This window comes from Bos indicus x Bos taurus, chromosome 1, assembly GCF_003369695.1.
Source record: "Bos indicus x Bos taurus breed Angus x Brahman F1 hybrid chromosome 1, Bos_hybrid_MaternalHap_v2.0, whole genome shotgun sequence".
Taxonomy (NCBI): Eukaryota; Metazoa; Chordata; class Mammalia; order Artiodactyla; family Bovidae; genus Bos; species Bos indicus x Bos taurus.
Window position 1 is genome coordinate 29,082,617 of NC_040076.1, and position 16,573 is coordinate 29,099,189.

Consider the following 16,573-nt stretch of genomic DNA (forward strand, 5'->3'; position numbering starts at 1 on the left):
AGGGCTTTTAGCTGAAAATGAAAAGGGAAAACAAAACTACATCATCCACGGGGCTCATGATCCTGAGCCCTACTGTGAAAAACTCAGAAATCAGGCTTAACATACTCAAGCTATAATAAGTTTTTACCTATATATTTAAAAGAGACAATTGAACTATTTTTGTTTTCTTTCCACCATAATTGTGCCTTAAGTAAAATAGATATAATAGCAACAGTGCATCCCAGTTTTCTATTTCATTGTGTCAAAAGTAAATAGTCTTCAAAGTTAGAGAAAGTTTTCCATGAGGAAAATGTCTAAAACAGAGATGATATGTGCTTTATCTAGAGAGAAATAATATCGGTTTAATTATTTGGGGTAAGAGTGACATCATCGTATAGTTGGACTTTTCCGTCTTCATTGTACTCACCTAATTACCTAAACATTCTGACCTCTGCCATATCACATACTAAATCCATTCTGTAACCTTCTAACTAACTGGTTCTGAACTATAAGGGAAAAGAACTAGGAATTGTTCATTTATGCATATGTGATTTAAAGAAATATTAAAACAAATTTGGATCCTGATTTGAAATAATTACCTGTCCTTATTCACAGATTTACATACATTTAATTTATATTCTTCTTAGTTCAAAAAAACAGCTTACAGTTTTTAAAATATAATATATTTTAAAATAAAATGAGAAGAAAAAATCAGCAGTTACAATGGAAATGGTCAGAAGGAGAGAAGGGCTGGAGGGCAAGGAGATGAGATAATGATGTAGGACTCTGGAGCTGGATGATTATTGCAAGTGTACAAGTCACTTAATTTTAAGTCTTTGACAGACAAGAGAAAGGGGGGGACCATGAGATAAAAATAAGCATTTCAAATCTTTCAGAGAAAGGCAAACTTTTCTCTAATATTAAGCTCTTTAAACAGTGACTCACAGGAATCTTTGCTTGAAAAGTAACACAGAAAATGCTAATGACTCATTAAAACAAACTGATTTCCAGACCAATATTTGCTTATTTGGGTTATTTTGTTTGTTTTAGCCCTATTATCAATAGGATTTCTCCTATAAATAAGCAATTCTATTGGCTGAGGTGACTGAACACAAAGAAAATGCAGTAGTTATTAAAACACACTTTATAAATTTCTTTCACTTTCTGTATAAAATGTATATGCAAAAATATTTCCAACAGTGGCAAATATATAATGATCCCTAAGCTTTTTCAACCATGCAGTCAATAAACATTTATTGATAGCATCTATAAAGCAGTTATTACTAGGTTCCAGAGACACAATGATGACCAAGATGCTGAACTTGTCCTCAAAAAGATCACAGTCTGGAAGCATGTATCACCACAGTGAGTATGGTGGAAACAGGCTCTGAGATGCTTGTGGAAGAAGGAATATTTGGTAAGTAGAAAGTGGAGCTTGGGATTATGAAAAACTTAACCAAAAATAAATTGTATATAAACTCTATACCAAAGACTTGGGTGGGGAGAGGTTACCGGGTTACTAAAACAGAGGAAAGCCATTCCATGTAAAAGAGATGCTGTCTTTGCATTTGCTGAGACACAATCAAGACAGCGTTTAAGCAAAAGCAAGTAATTCAGTATAGACAGTGTACTTTATTTTTGTGGACTGAATGTTTTGTCCTCCTCTAGTTTTATATGTTGAAAGCCAGTGCCCCAGTGTGATTGTATGAGGAGGTGGGTCCTTTGGCAGGTAATTAGCATTAAATGAGATCAAGAGGGTGGAGCTATCAGGAGTGGAATTAATGCCATTATTAGCATCACTAGAGAGTTTGCTCCCTCTTTCTGCTCTCCACCATGTGAAGAGACATTACCAATGAGAAGCTGGCAGACTGTAACCCAGAAAAGAGCTCTCACTAGAATTCTACAAGGTTGGCATCCTTACCTCATACTTTCAGTCTCTAGAACTGGGAGAAATACATTTCTGTTGTTTAGAAGGCACCTAAGCTATGGTACTTTATTATGACAGCCCAAACAGACCGAGACAAGGATAAGACAAATTTGGAGAGGAAACCAAAATCCAGAGCAAGGAAGGCTTTGTATGGAAGGCTAAGAAGTATGGAATACATCCTAGAGGCCACTGTTATTCAATTCTAGAAAATAGAGAAATCATTATTTAGATATAATGATACATGGGAGCCCAACTATAAAACAGAAAAGGAATCTCTTTATTTCATGTGAGTGCTGGGGAATCTGAAACCTGACCTGATCAGCTTCTTATCACACAGTTTGAAAATCCTGTCCAACTCTTTGTGACACCATGTACTTGTAGCCCACCAGGCTCCTCTATCCATAGGATTTCCCAGGAAAGAATACTGGAGTGGGTTGCTACTTCCTTCTCCAAGGGATCTTCCCGACCCAGGGATTGAGCCTGGGTCTCCTGCATTACAAGGAGCTACTAGGGAAGTGTTCAAAACTTCTGAGCTACTAGGGAAGTCTTGAAAACCCTGGCTATGGTCTGAGCTACTAGGGAAGTCTTGAAAACCCTGGCTACAACCAAATCAAGAGTGAAGAGAGTTTATCATAAAGGCTTTCAAACAGAAGGATAGTATGAACAGATTTCAAATTTTAGAATGATGACTTTAGATATAATATGAAAGTGAAGGGGAAAAGAGGAAACAAAGGAGAAGATCATTTATGAGGAAAAGACCATTTCAAGAAAAGAGTAACAAATGAAATCTTATATTAGCAGAGACAATAGTGAAATTTTTAGAACATAAAGGATAAAGAGGAAATCCAAATGGCTGACAGGAGAAAAGGCTGATTACACACAAAGGAATAAAAATAAAATTATTAGCATTTTATCAGCAACACTGGATATAAGACAAAACTGGATATACATAATAAATAAGCTTTAATCATAGACAAATACATAAGATCTCAAGTCATCACTAAAAGAATCTCTACAGGATGATAAGTATGAAAAAAAAGTACGTTAACAAGTAAGCTGAAAAAACAATGACTTATGACAAGTGTGAGTTGGCAGGTGGTACATAGCAAAAGAATGTATTTTATACATGACATAACTAGAAATGATCACTCAGGAACTACAGAAGATAGAGATTCTCTCACAGGCCATGACACAGTAGAATTCACCTGTAAATCTATATGAAATACTAATGGGAATATGCAGTTCAAATGATTCATAATGGTAAATGAAATTTATATGCTTCATTCATAGAATTACGTTTAAATTATCATCATCCGGCTATTGGTACTGTTTTATTTTATATTAATAAAACAGAGTAGGAATGGACAGAAAACAAAAAAGTGGAACTGAGAGTACAGAAAGAGCAATTGTACATGATAGTAAAGTTCTTTCTAGGAATCTTTATGACATAAAAGAAGAAGAGAGAATATTCAGGGTTCACAAACAGTGACTAATTTTTGTTAATTGCTAATGAGATTACTTTAGCATTTTTATATGCTCCAGAAGAGAGAGTATAAACAATTGTGAGGGGGAAAAATGAGATCATTAAGGGTCAAAAAACACCACAAGTTAAAGAATAAACTGTTCATTATTAAAAATCATTGTTTTTTTAAAAAAGTAAGAAATGCAGGATTTAAGAAAAAGCAAAAAAGAATCTCTGTCAAAATTCTGCAACTGTATTGCCATGCACGCTTTGAGAATAAAATTTCCTAAAATAGATTCACTATTTCATTTAGTTTCCTTATATATCTTACATCTTTGTAAGTCAATATAAGTCAAACTTACTACTGTTTTCCATGTAGAATTGGTTAATTCCTACACAATCTTGCTTAATTGTATATTCTTTTATTCTCTAATTGACCCTTGACAACTTATTCATAGTCGTTAATCTAATCCACTAACTCTTTCAAGACCAAGCTTAGAATGCATCTCTTCCCATAATCATTCCCTAACTATTCAGTCTGTAAATTTAATTCTCCATCTTTCCAGTCTCCTAAAAATCTCTCTCTAATCCCTTGGGTCCCTTCTCAGCTACATTAATATTTAGCCAAAAATGAAGGGAACTAACAAGTTTTTTAAAAAGTAAAAGACACGTATTCTATTTACTTATTCTTACTTTTCTGTTATAAACTTCTTTAAAAAAAAAATAAGCTTCTTCCTCTACTCCTTTAACAGTCACAAAATGCTCAAGCAACTCATTTGTTTATGGTAAGCTTTGTCCAAGCGGACAATAAATTCAATATGCAGGCATTTTGTCTTTTATTTCTTCACATACATTCAGGGAAGAAAGTGCAATATATTAAGTGCAGAAAATTTTTTTAAAAAGCTAAATATATGCTGCTACTGCTAAGTCACTTCAGCCGTGTCCGACTCTGTGTGACCCCGTAGATGGCAACCCACCAGGCTCCCCCGTCCCTGGGATTCTCCAGGCAAGAACACTGGAGTGGGTTTCCATTTCCTTCTCCAATGCAGGAAAGTGAAAAGTGAAAGTGAAGTCGCTAAGTTGTGTCTGACTCTTAGCGACCCCATGGATTGCAGCCTACCAGGCTCCTCCGTCCATGGGATTTTCCAGGCAAGAGTACTGGAGTGGGGTGCCATTGCCTTCTCTGAAATATGTGCTAAGATATTAAGAAAGAAAAAGAATAAAATTTGATAAATTAATGTGCAGCAAGCTCAAAACAGAGGGAAACACCCCCACTTTTTACCTCGCCCATCCTCTAGGCAAACAGAGTTATGCTAAATATTGATTAAAAGACTGCTTTGGAAACATACACATTTATTTTGTGTTTCCTACCAACATTCTGAGGAGCTTTAAAAAGAGAAAAGAAAAATGAATCAATTAAAAAGCCTTTATTCTCACCTACAGAGGAAGACCATTTCCTAGTATGTTATTTAGGTTCATTATCATTCAAGTTGTATTTCACAAACACAAAGAAATATAAGTTCTGTAGTATGGGAAAGTGCATCTAATTCTAATTACACGTTCTCCCAAAATTAGATGTTTCAGGGTCTTAAAGGTTGATTAAGTTAAATCAGGTAACAAAGAGTAAAGGACTTTTGTGGGTCATGGAGAAGAAAATCTTTATCATATAAAATAACATGTAAAGACATCACAAGCAGGAAATAATCAGTCTCACCAAAATTTTATATCATGGCATATGATAAGAATATAATATTCAATTGAGGCCCCAGAATTATAAAACATTCTTCTATTCAGGAAATGTACTTTTTTCTTCTTTCAATCAAATAAGGGTGTTTGAGAAGTCTGGATTAAAAATAACAAACTTAGCAAACTTCTGTTAAAATAAATAATAGCAAACAATATAAAAAGTAAAATTAACTGAGAAAGACAGAAAAGGAGACAACAAGAGAACAGAAATCTCAACAAATTTTTGGAACTTAGTAATTGGAGAGGTAAGAAAATAAGTAGACAGGAAAAAATTAAAATCTGCTTTACAGAGGAAGAACCTGAAGAGAGCTAGTCAAGCTGCTTCACAGGAGCCCTAGGACTTCTCATGTGGAGGCTTCTGGTCCTATGGGAGAGGTAAGATTCAATGTTAAACAGAAGGACTGTAGACTCTTAAACATAGCCTCTCCCTTACCGTACAAAAAAATGTGCATCCCTCCAAAATGCCACCTCTCACCCCTCAAATGGGAGATGAGAGGTTCACTATGAAAAATACCAATTCACTGGAAAAGACCTTGATGCTGGGAAAGATTGAGGGCATGAGGAGAAGTGGACAACAGAGCATGAGATGATTGAATGGCATCACTAAATCAATGAGGATAAGCTGGTACAAACTCTGGGAGATAGTGAAGGACAAATCCGAGCATGCCACAGTCCATGGGGTGGCAAAGAGTCAGACACAACTCATCAACTGAACAACAAAGGCAGGCTTCAATTCCAGAAACGATAGCACAGCAGATGGCAGAGGTGAATCAGATGGGTGAGAATAGGGGGATTCAGTGTCTTACTGAAAGTTGGGACCTTTATCCACTTTCTCTGTCCGTTATGTATGGATGCCAGTTCAGTTAAGTTCAGTTCAGTCACTCAGTTGTGTCCGACTCTTTGCGACATCATGGACTGCAACACTCCAGGCTTCCCTGTCCATCACGAACTCCCATAGCTTACTCAAACTCATGTCCCTTGAGGCAGTGATGCCATCCAACCATCTCATCCTCTGTCATCCCCTTCTCCTCCTGCCTTCAATCCTTCCCAGAATCAGGGTCTTTTTGAATGAGTCAGTTCTTCGCATCAGGTGGACAAGGTACTGGAGTTTCATCTTCAACATCAGTCCTTGCAATGAATATTCAGGACTGATCTCCTTTAGGATGGACTGGTTGGCTCTCCTTGCTATCCAAGGGACTCTCAAGAGTCTTCTCCAACACCACAATTCAAAAGCATCAATTCTTTGGGACTCAGCTTTCTTTATAGTCCAACTCTCACATCTATACATGACTACTGGAAAAACCATAGCTTTGACTAGATGGACTTTGTTGGCAAAGTAATGTCTCTGCTTTTTAATATGCTGTCCAGGTTGGTCATAACTTTCCTTCCAAGGAGCAAGTGTCTTTTAATTTCATGGTTGCATTCACCATTTGCAGTGATTTTGGAGCCCAAAAAATAAAGTCTGTCACTGTTTCCATTCCTCCATCAATACCCCTTCCACCCACCCCTTATAAGCGACTGGAAAATTCACCTCTGGAAAAAATAAATGACCTCAGAGTAAAATTTTCACTCCTTGCCATCAATATAAAGTCTGTCTCACTTTCTGGCTACCCAGCTGTGAAGATCACCAGGAACAAAGCTTACCAGGAACAGAATTTTCAATTGTCTTTTCCTAATAACTCTTTCTGAAACACAGTTCTGTAACTAGGCATTTTAAGACAGCCTGCAACACAAAAGATAAGAGGCTAAAAAAACATAGAAAAAGAAACAGTGAGGGGGTAGGGGAACAAGAAGGAAATTGGGAGAAAAAAATAAAAGAAAACATCTATAACCTTTTCAAAGAAGATAAAAGTATCTCTGAACATTTAACAATGACAGAATCTACGTATAAGTGGAGAAAACAAGCATGTTATTAGAAATGCTTATAATATGATTACTAAAATAATGCAGTTGGGGGAATTCCCTGGTGGTCCAGTGGTTAGGACTCCAAGCTTTCAATGCTGAGAGCCCAGGTTTGATCCCTGGTTGGGGAACTAAGATCCCACAAGCCTCATGGTGTGGCAATAATAATAATTATAATAATGCAGTTGGAAGACACTTTTTCAAAGTAGAACAGAAAGTAAAAATGACAGGAGACTTGACAAAAAGATAAGAAAATCTAGGTGATTCAGGATCCAAATACTGAAATTTCCTGAAACAGTGAACAAAAAATCTGGAGAGAAGGAAATAGACAAAAGACACAAGAAAATATTCCAGAGGTAAAGGATAAAGTGTGTGTGTGTGTGTGTCCATGTCTGTGTGTGTGTGTCTATGTGTGTTAGTCACTCAGTTGTGTCCAAGTCTTTATGACCTCATGGACTATAGCCTGCCAGGCTTGTCTATCCATGGAATTTTCCATGCAAGAATATTGTAGGAGGCTGCCATTCCCTTCTCCAGGAGATCTTCCCAACCCAGGGATCAAACCTGGGTCTCCTACATTACAGGCACATTCTTTACAATTTGAGCCACCAGGGAAGCCCAAAGGATAGAGTGCTATGAGATTAATCTTAGGCAAATATTTAGATACTAACTTTTCAACATGCCATATCACTGCCCAGTGACATCCTTCTACCTAGCAATCCCATTTTAGCTATCAATAATTAGTTTCACTTTACATAATTGATCTGATCTCTTATTCTCTAAAACCCAAACTTTCCACAAACTATCTATTAATACCTCCTTTTTATTCTCATGGAAGGTCACTTTAATACTCAGCACCCTGAAAAATGGAAATGATAGTTCCACACAATAAAGCAAAAGCAAACATGGTATAAAATAATTTGTTGGGCTTTCCTGGTGGCTCAGTGGTGAACAATCCACCTGCCAAGGCAGGAGACATAGGTTCAATCCCTGACCCAGGATGATTCCACATACCACGGAGCAACTAAGGCCATGCACCACAATACTGAGCCTGTGCTCTAGAGCCCATGCTCCACAACTAGAGAAGCCACCACATAGAAAAGCCCACTTGCTGCAACCAGAGAAAAGCCCGCGTAGCATCCAAGACCCAGCAAAGCCAAAAATGAATAAATAAACAACACTATGTTAAAAGCTGTTAAATAATTTGTTAAACACGAGATAAGGCTCAAGTTCTACTTCCTTTGTATCACTTTTTTTCCTTTTTCTCTCTGTCAACCCTTAGCCTGACCAGCAGTGTAGCACAAGGATTAGGACCATGGACTTCGTTATTAGATAAGTCTTAATTCAAGTCAAGGCAATATCATCTGCTTAACCTCTCTAAATTTCAGTGTACTCATTCATGAAATGAATATGTACAGTATTTCACTTCACAGTGTTACAATTAGAACCAAATTAAATATGGATGTAAAATAATTTCTAATTTCATGTGTCTCATCTTAGAAAATTGCAATGTGGGTATTAGGTTCCATGACCCTTTTCCACCAATCAATTGTATAAAATCTAAATATAATTCAGAAAGCAGTATGATCTGCTCTGAACTGAATTGTGCCCCCTCCAACTTCATATGTTGAAGTCCTAACCCCAGTGTGATGGTCTCTGGAGACAGGACATTTGAGAGATAATCAGGTTTAAATGAAGTAATGAGGATGGGGGCCTGATGACAGGATTAGTGCCATATGAAGACAGGGGAAGAAGGCACCTGTTTGTAAGCAAGGAAAAGAACCCTTACCAGAACTCAACCATGCTGACTAATCTCAAACTTCCAGCCTCCAAAACATGAGAAATTAAATTCCTGTTGTTTAAGCTGCCCAGAGTATGGTATTTTGTTGTTGTAGCTCTAGAAGACTAATACATGAGCCTTTGAAAAGGTTAAAGATCTGGTATCAAGAAACCTCTACTCTAGTCCATTTTGTTCCTGATTTGGCAAGGGAAAAGTTAAAGTACAGAAAAATCCTTAACATTTTTTTTTAATTTTATTTTATTTTTAAACTTTACAATATTGTATTGGTTTTGTCAAATATCGAAATGAATCCACCACAGGTATACATGTGTTCCCCATCCTGAACCCTCCTCCCTCCTCCCTCCCCATACCATCCCTCTGGGTCGTCCCAGTGCACCAGCCCCAAGCATCCAGTATCGTGCATCGAACCTGGACTGGAGACTCGTTTCATACATGATAGTATACATGTTTCAATGCCATTCTCCCAAATCTTCCCACCCTCTCCCTCTCCCACAGAGTCCATAAGACTGTTCTATACATCAGTGCTGAACATTTAAAAGGAGACAATACTAATTGCCATTGCTAGTTATATGGGTATTAATAGAAATGATTTTTTAAAAAGAAGGAAATGGCAATCAGAAGAAGGGAATTCTTTAGTTTGCCCCCAACCCACCTTTCGAGTTTACTGTCCTGACCTCTTGCTTTTCCAGATCATTGACTCCTGAGCTACATCTTAGCAGTCAGTTCAATCCACTTCTCACCAGCTCTCTGCCCCAGGAGGCTAACCCATGTGTACCATAGTCCCTAGAAATCTGGCTTCTTATTGGGTGGGCCAATGTTGAGCCACAGGAAGAGGTCAGAGAAAGGAAGGAGTGTGGGAGATGAGAGAATTTGTCTCCTTTTTCTTCTGGCTCCTTTCCTGCAAGGTTACCATGAATTAACTGTGTCTCTCAGCAAAACTTAGTATTCCTCTCAAGATGGCTGATTCTGTATCCCTTTGGGTTCTAGGAACCGATCCCTGTTCCGTATGGCCTAGGCAAGGTAACAATTTGAGTTTTGCTAACTTCCCTCACCCAACCCTGCTCTTAACTCTAGAGTGGATCCCTTGTGTGTTGAACTTTGAAAACAGCATTTGGGGCGGGGGATGGGGTGGGGGAACTGTTTAAACTGTCTTATTTTCCATTTGCCATTTACTTCCTGTTGAAACTTCAATCGATACACATACTTTTATTCACACAGTACGCCCAGGTTAAAATACACCCTTTCCCTCTGTCTGTCTGGTCAACTTCTAAATATGTTACCAAGTAGGCTTGAATGTCAGTGCCCTTCTGTTATTTCTCCTGTTACCATCACAGGAAAAATAAACTGTTCTTAGTATTTCGCTTCAATAGCACCTGATTTTTAAAGCACACACAAACACACACCCTATGTATATATAACAATTCGACTAGAGCATCTCATGTCAAGGATAGTACCTGACACAGCATCTCAATAATTATGTAAATTCCTACAAGACAACTTACAAAGTTGTATTAATCTACTTTTATTAAAGGTATATATTTTAAAATAATAAACAAAAAATACCTTCACATAAATTAGTTTGGCTATGTGTCCAGAAGAAAAAATATTAAACACACAAGTATGTCTCATTATCCCTCAGGAACATAGTCTTCTATGCTTTTCTTATATGTTTATAGTCTTGAAAGTTTAATTCACCTTAGTATATTACTTTATTTTTTTTTTTAGTAAATGTATTTAAAAACATGAAACGGAGATATTTACATGACAATGTAAGTAATGAGGCATCTTCTTCCAAATTGTTCAGTTGAAAAGACCAGGGTTTTCCAAGGAAAACAAAGTTATTATTTCAATGGTAGGTAATATTCTTTTTTGAGAATGGTTATCAGATTATCCATAAGAGAAACATCCACAAGTGAGTTATAAAGGTCAATTCCTTGTGGACTGAAATAAAATTTCAAGTTCAATTTAAAACAAGATTTTTAATTACCAAGGTAAACTACCTAGGGACAATTTCAGACTGCAAGGCCAAAAACCTTATGTTAGTTGATTTTTTTATAGAAAATTTAACCCTACTCCCTGAAAGAAAAGCTGATACATCATTTCCCATAAGTGAAAAACTAATTATATCACCATATTGACATTATAATAGCATCTAAATGCTTCCTGAAAATTTGAAACATCTAAACACTATAAGTGATACTTTGGGCCTAAATTTCCAGTAAATTAATCCTCATTGAAATCCTTAGCAAATAATAATTAAGAAAGATTACACAACAGTTGACTTGATATTTTCTGAATGTTTATCTACTGTTATATATAAATTTTTCAAGCAAGTAAAAAGGGAAAAGATGCTTTTTAAAATTTGTTTCTTTGATTATTTCATTTCATCCAGGTCAAATAAATTTATGAAAGAAAGCAAAGTATAGTACATAGATAGTATCAAAAGCACCTTTATCCATTTGGACTGGTATAACAAAACACCAGAGACTGAGTGGCTTACAAAGAGCAGAAATTGATTTCTCACAGTTTGGAAGCTGGAAGTTCAAGGTCAGCTGCCAGCATGGTCTGGGGAGGGCCTTCCTCCAGGTTGCAGACTTCTGGTTATATCTTCATATGGTGAAAAGGGCTAGAGACCCCTCTGGAGGTGTAAGTTCACTAATTCTATTTAAAGAGCTATACTCTCATGACTCACACACCTCTCAAAGCCCTAGTACCATCAGATACTAGTGCCATCATATCAGGAATTAGCATTTTCACATATAATTTGTGAGGAGGACACAAAACATTCAGACTACAGGATAAAGTATGAAAAGTCCTGGAGTTGGCTGGGAGAAGCGAATTTCTTTCATTATTACTGTACATATTAATAACCATTCATTCCTAGTAATCATTTTTCCGAGGTATAAAAACAACATATGACCATGTTGGTTATCCATTTTAAATACTGCAGGGAGTTTGGGATGCACATGTACACACTGTTATATTTAAAATGACTAACCAACAAGGTTCTACGGCACAGCACATGGAACTCTGTTCAGTGTTTGTGGCAGCCAAGGTGGCAGGTGAGTTTGGGAGAAAACGGATGTGTATGGCTAAGCCCTTTGCCACCCACCTGAAACTATCACAATACTGTTAATTGGCTACACTCCAATACAAAATTGAAAGTTCAAAAAACCCCACAATGTATGAAAATTAATTCATTCATTGTATGTAATAAAATGGAAACAGACTCAGAGATATAGAGAACAAACTAGTAGTCACAAATAAAGAAGAGGGAGGAGGGTGGGAGAAGAGAGAGTATGGGATTAAGAGATGCAAACTGCTACTTATAAAACAGAAAAGCAACTAGGATAAATTGTATAGCACAGGGAAATATAGCCATTGTTTTGTAATAACTTTACATTGAATATAATCTATAAAAATATTGAATCACTATTTTATCCCCTTGAAACTCATACAATATTGTAAATCAACTATACTTCAGTTTTTAAAACTACAAAAAAAAAATAAATAATTCATTCACCATTTAATGCAAAGAGTAGGTAACATGTCAGAGCTCATAAAATCTAAGAACAGAAAAAAAATATCTGCAGCACTTCAAAAAATTGTAAAATTCAGTTCTTAAAAACAAAACGTAACAAATGGCCAAAAGACCCAAAACAACAATGAAACCAGTGGTATAATGGTCACCTTGCTTCACAGTTTCCTAAAGTCAGGCCTTACAAACCATAGGAAAATCAAGCCCTTTGGTTTATTCCTTCAAAGACTGGGCATACAAATGGCTTTAACATTCAGTAAATATTTTTGAGTGCCCACCCTGTGCCAGGCACTCTTCTAAGCACTGAGAATACACAGTATTAGCAAACAGAAGAGCAAAGGGCCTTGCTCTTGTGATGCTTATACTGACTTGGAAAAGGGATTATATATATTAAATTTAAATCCCTCTTATTGTATACTGTAACTACTTTTTTCTCCTTTTCACTTCAGATTAAGAAGAACTCTGGTTGCCATTCCATATTAAAACGTCTCTATTCCAGACAATATGCCTTCCTGGGAATTACACTATGTGTGGCAATATTTCAGTATTTTCAGGTATACTTATAATTTCAATATTTATAAGAAAGAAAAATCTATAAAACAAACATACAATGCATTTCTAATTTTAACTCTGGTTAATACTGTTAAATGACAAATGCCAATAAAAATATAAGTCAGTTACAGGATTTAGTGATAAATGCGATGAATGCTGTTATATGTCCATGGATGGGAAAGAAAGGGACATGGAAACATTATATATTTATTTAAGCAATGGGCTAAAATCAAGCAAATGTTAAAGGATTTAGATAGCCTTTTACATAATCAAATCTGTAATCTGTAGTCCAGATTGGGAACCCACCCTTGAGGAGACTAGAGAGGCCACTGTGTAGGCTCTGTACACCCTGAATGCAGAGCTACATAGTCAGCCAAAGAGAGGACAGATAGAGGACAGGCAGGTCCCAGGCTAATTCAAGGGGCTTAACAGAGGAGAAGAGGGCAAACCAGAGCCCTGAAATCAAAGAGCAGAAAAAGACCAAGAACAATCATATCCCCAAAAGGCGTGGGTCTCCAACACAGTATCACCTCATTCATGTGGCTCATCACAAAATCAATTATGTCAAGTGTGTCTTCACAGGTAAAAATTCTCTGCTCGGCTGATTTGAAGACAGGTTTCATTTTTTTTAAATCAAACTTTCTGTTTCCCAGGCTGAACTTTTGTAATTATTCAGTCATTCTTCTAAAAGATTTCCAAAGTCGTTAACAAATAGTAAGTTCATTATCTTACCAACCAAACAGTTCCCGTCTAACATATTTTAATTTGCTGATGACTTCTCTTAAATTTTCCTCTATTTAAAAATTTACACTGTTTCTCCTATAATTATCAGGCATCTGTTTACATTCTAACATTTTAAATCAAACTCTGCAAATAGGACAAAAAGAAAATAGTAAGTTCAAATGACAACATGAGGGAGGAAATACCTTTAGTTTGGATCCATGAGGTACTAAGACAGATCTATTTTGCTTTGGTGGGATATACAGCTCCCATTTTCCATAATCCAGTTTTTTATATGGGTATGAAAATGGGTTCCAATCATCTGAAATACAATAAGGAAGGTCAGTTAAAAAATAATATTCAATAAATTTCAATCAAAGTATAATATACTGCCTACTTATACAGAATCAAATTCCCTAAAAAACATTGCTTCCTAAGGTGCTAAACAAAAGACTAATCATTTAGAAAAAGCAAGTTACACTTGTGCTGAGTCACTTCAGTCGTGTCCGACACTGCAATGCTATGGACTATAGCCCACCAGTTACTTTCTCCATGAGATTTCCGAGGCAAGGATACTCGAGTGGGATCCAATTTCCTTCTCCAGGGGATCTTCATGAACCAGGAATGGAACCCACATCTCTTATGTCTCCTGCATTGGCAGGTGGGTTCTTTACCACTAGTGCCACCTAGGAAGCCCTTTGCCTTTTGTATCTGAAAGTTAAAATTACAACACATTTTCCATTGTACTTTCAGTTTTACTTGACCAATAAATAGGATGGGCCCCTTTTCAAGAAACACCATCAACAAAAGGAGATAATAAGAAAAAATAGAAATGCATTCTAAGCAATTAGCTAAGATACATGTCATGGTAGAAAAAAAATGATGAAAAATTATTAAAATCTTATTAACTAAATCCACAAGTGTGTGGTGTGTCAGAACTCAGTTAAAATCTAAAGAAATGCCTCAAACAAGAAAGGTAGAAGGCTATAAACTATAAGAGGCAAAAGAGAGGTGGACTGAAGATGCTGAAAGAAAGCCAAAATGAACAAAAGACCATAAACACATGGAAATTTAACATGTGATAGAGGGGGCACTATAAATCAATGAGTAAAGGACATACTGCCTAATAAGTGGTACTGAAATAATTGGTTATCTTTATGAGAAAAAAAAAACAAATTTCACCTTAATAATGTACTGAAGAATGAAGAATCCATTAAATATAATGCTTAAATACAATAGATAAAACTGTAAAATTTTTAGAAGAAAACACAGAAAAATATGTTTATAATATTGAGTTTGTAAGTGTTTTTAAACAAGACACAGAAGCACGCACACTCAATACACACAAAAAACCTTAAGAAAAAGTCTAATAAAGTTGGCTACAAAAATTACACACTAATCTTCATACATAGATAAATAGAATGACAAATTATCAGCTGGGAAACTACATTTCTAATGAGTATTATCAAGAAACAGCATCCAAAATATATGAAGATCTATGAATCAATAGGAAAAAGAAAACAAACCAATATAAAAATCAAGAGATATTCAGGGGAGGACATATGAGTGACCAATAAACATACAATGATGCTCAAGCTCACTCATAATTAAGAATATGCAGCAAAAATATGAAAAGAAAAATGAGAATGTCAAACATCAAATTCTAGTGTGATTTCCACCGAATAGAGGAAAGAGAACATAGGAAGTTTTAATAGTATCTGCAATGTTTTATTTTTTAGGGTAGGTGGTGTATACTGAGATGCTTATCACATTTTCCCCTATTTGTTTATGCCTGAAATATTTCACTGTTTTAAAAAAACATAAGCAACCCTGTGATGCCATCCACTGTAGTGCTACGACATTATATTCTCAATTGAGGAGATAAGAAAAACAACAGGAAACTTGTTTTATTCCATGATTTCTTCTTTTACACACCAACACTTTCACCACATGTGCCTGAAGGTTCTTCACTCTCTGCCAATCTGAGTGTTACAGGTAGAGTGGGGGGAAGAAACAACATTTAAACAGATGCTTCTAAACATTTTCCACTCCCCCTCAGAAGACAATCTGAAAATATCTAAAGGCGGTTTATCTTCAGGAACAGTTCAATAAGCTCTGTGCTATTATATTCTCCTGCCCCTGAAACATCAAATACATATTTCATCTGTTTATAATGTGACATTCCTTTAACACAGTAAAGACTTTTGGGCTTAATTGGGGCAGGGAGCTTGAAATATGAATATCTACGTAGTGCAGTGCTTTATACATTTACTGAATTTCTTTTTAAGCTAATCACTTAAGACAGTTAATGAACTTAAGACATGGAGCAGATCTTTTCCTGGTTAGTTAGATTTGAAAATAAAGGGTACAGTTCATTACTTCATTCATTCATTCATTAAATACGTATTGAGTGTTTAATCTAGGCCCTGCTCAAAGCCAAACTGAAAATTAGTGTTCAGAATGACAGTTGTATTTCATCCAGAAAAGGTTAAACTGAGTAACAGCACACCAAAATGAGTAGTAAAATACATAATATAGGATCCTCTAAAAATTCAACTATAAATAAGATTGTTACTTTGAAAGTGAAGCTTTAAATATATGGGAAATTTTCATACGCAGATTTATTTAAAAGCTTTACTCAATAATGCAAAAATAAATGTGGTTTTGAATATTTGTTTTTGAATATCAGTTCAAATAGTTCTTTAGCTTGCAGTCACTTGAGTTTTAAAGATCTATTTAAATGGATAATGTTTTAATACTTGTATAAAGAAAACGATATTTACTGAATCACATTTTCCTTTCATAGTGTCTCAATTTCCTAACATACATGTTGATTATTTCTAACCCTACACTGTAAAAAAAAATGCTTTTTCTATCATTTTCAGAGCTTATTAGTACATCTCTTCTTCATGGAAATTCAGGTGTTAACTTCTACTACAGGTACATTTT

At 35.8% G+C, this 16,573-nt stretch overlaps 1 protein-coding gene across 1 annotated transcript in view; it reads right to left on the reverse strand.

The window, feature by feature from the left end:
- The window catches only part of GBE1 (1,4-alpha-glucan branching enzyme 1), a 321,456-nt gene that overhangs the window by 198,287 nt on the left and 106,596 nt on the right, over positions 1–16,573 (reverse strand). Inside the window, exon 3 of the mRNA XM_027551221.1 lies at positions 13,831–13,946. Coding sequence (XP_027407022.1) covers positions 13,831–13,946 — 116 coding nt within the window. The remainder of the gene's footprint in view (positions 1–13,830; positions 13,947–16,573) is intronic.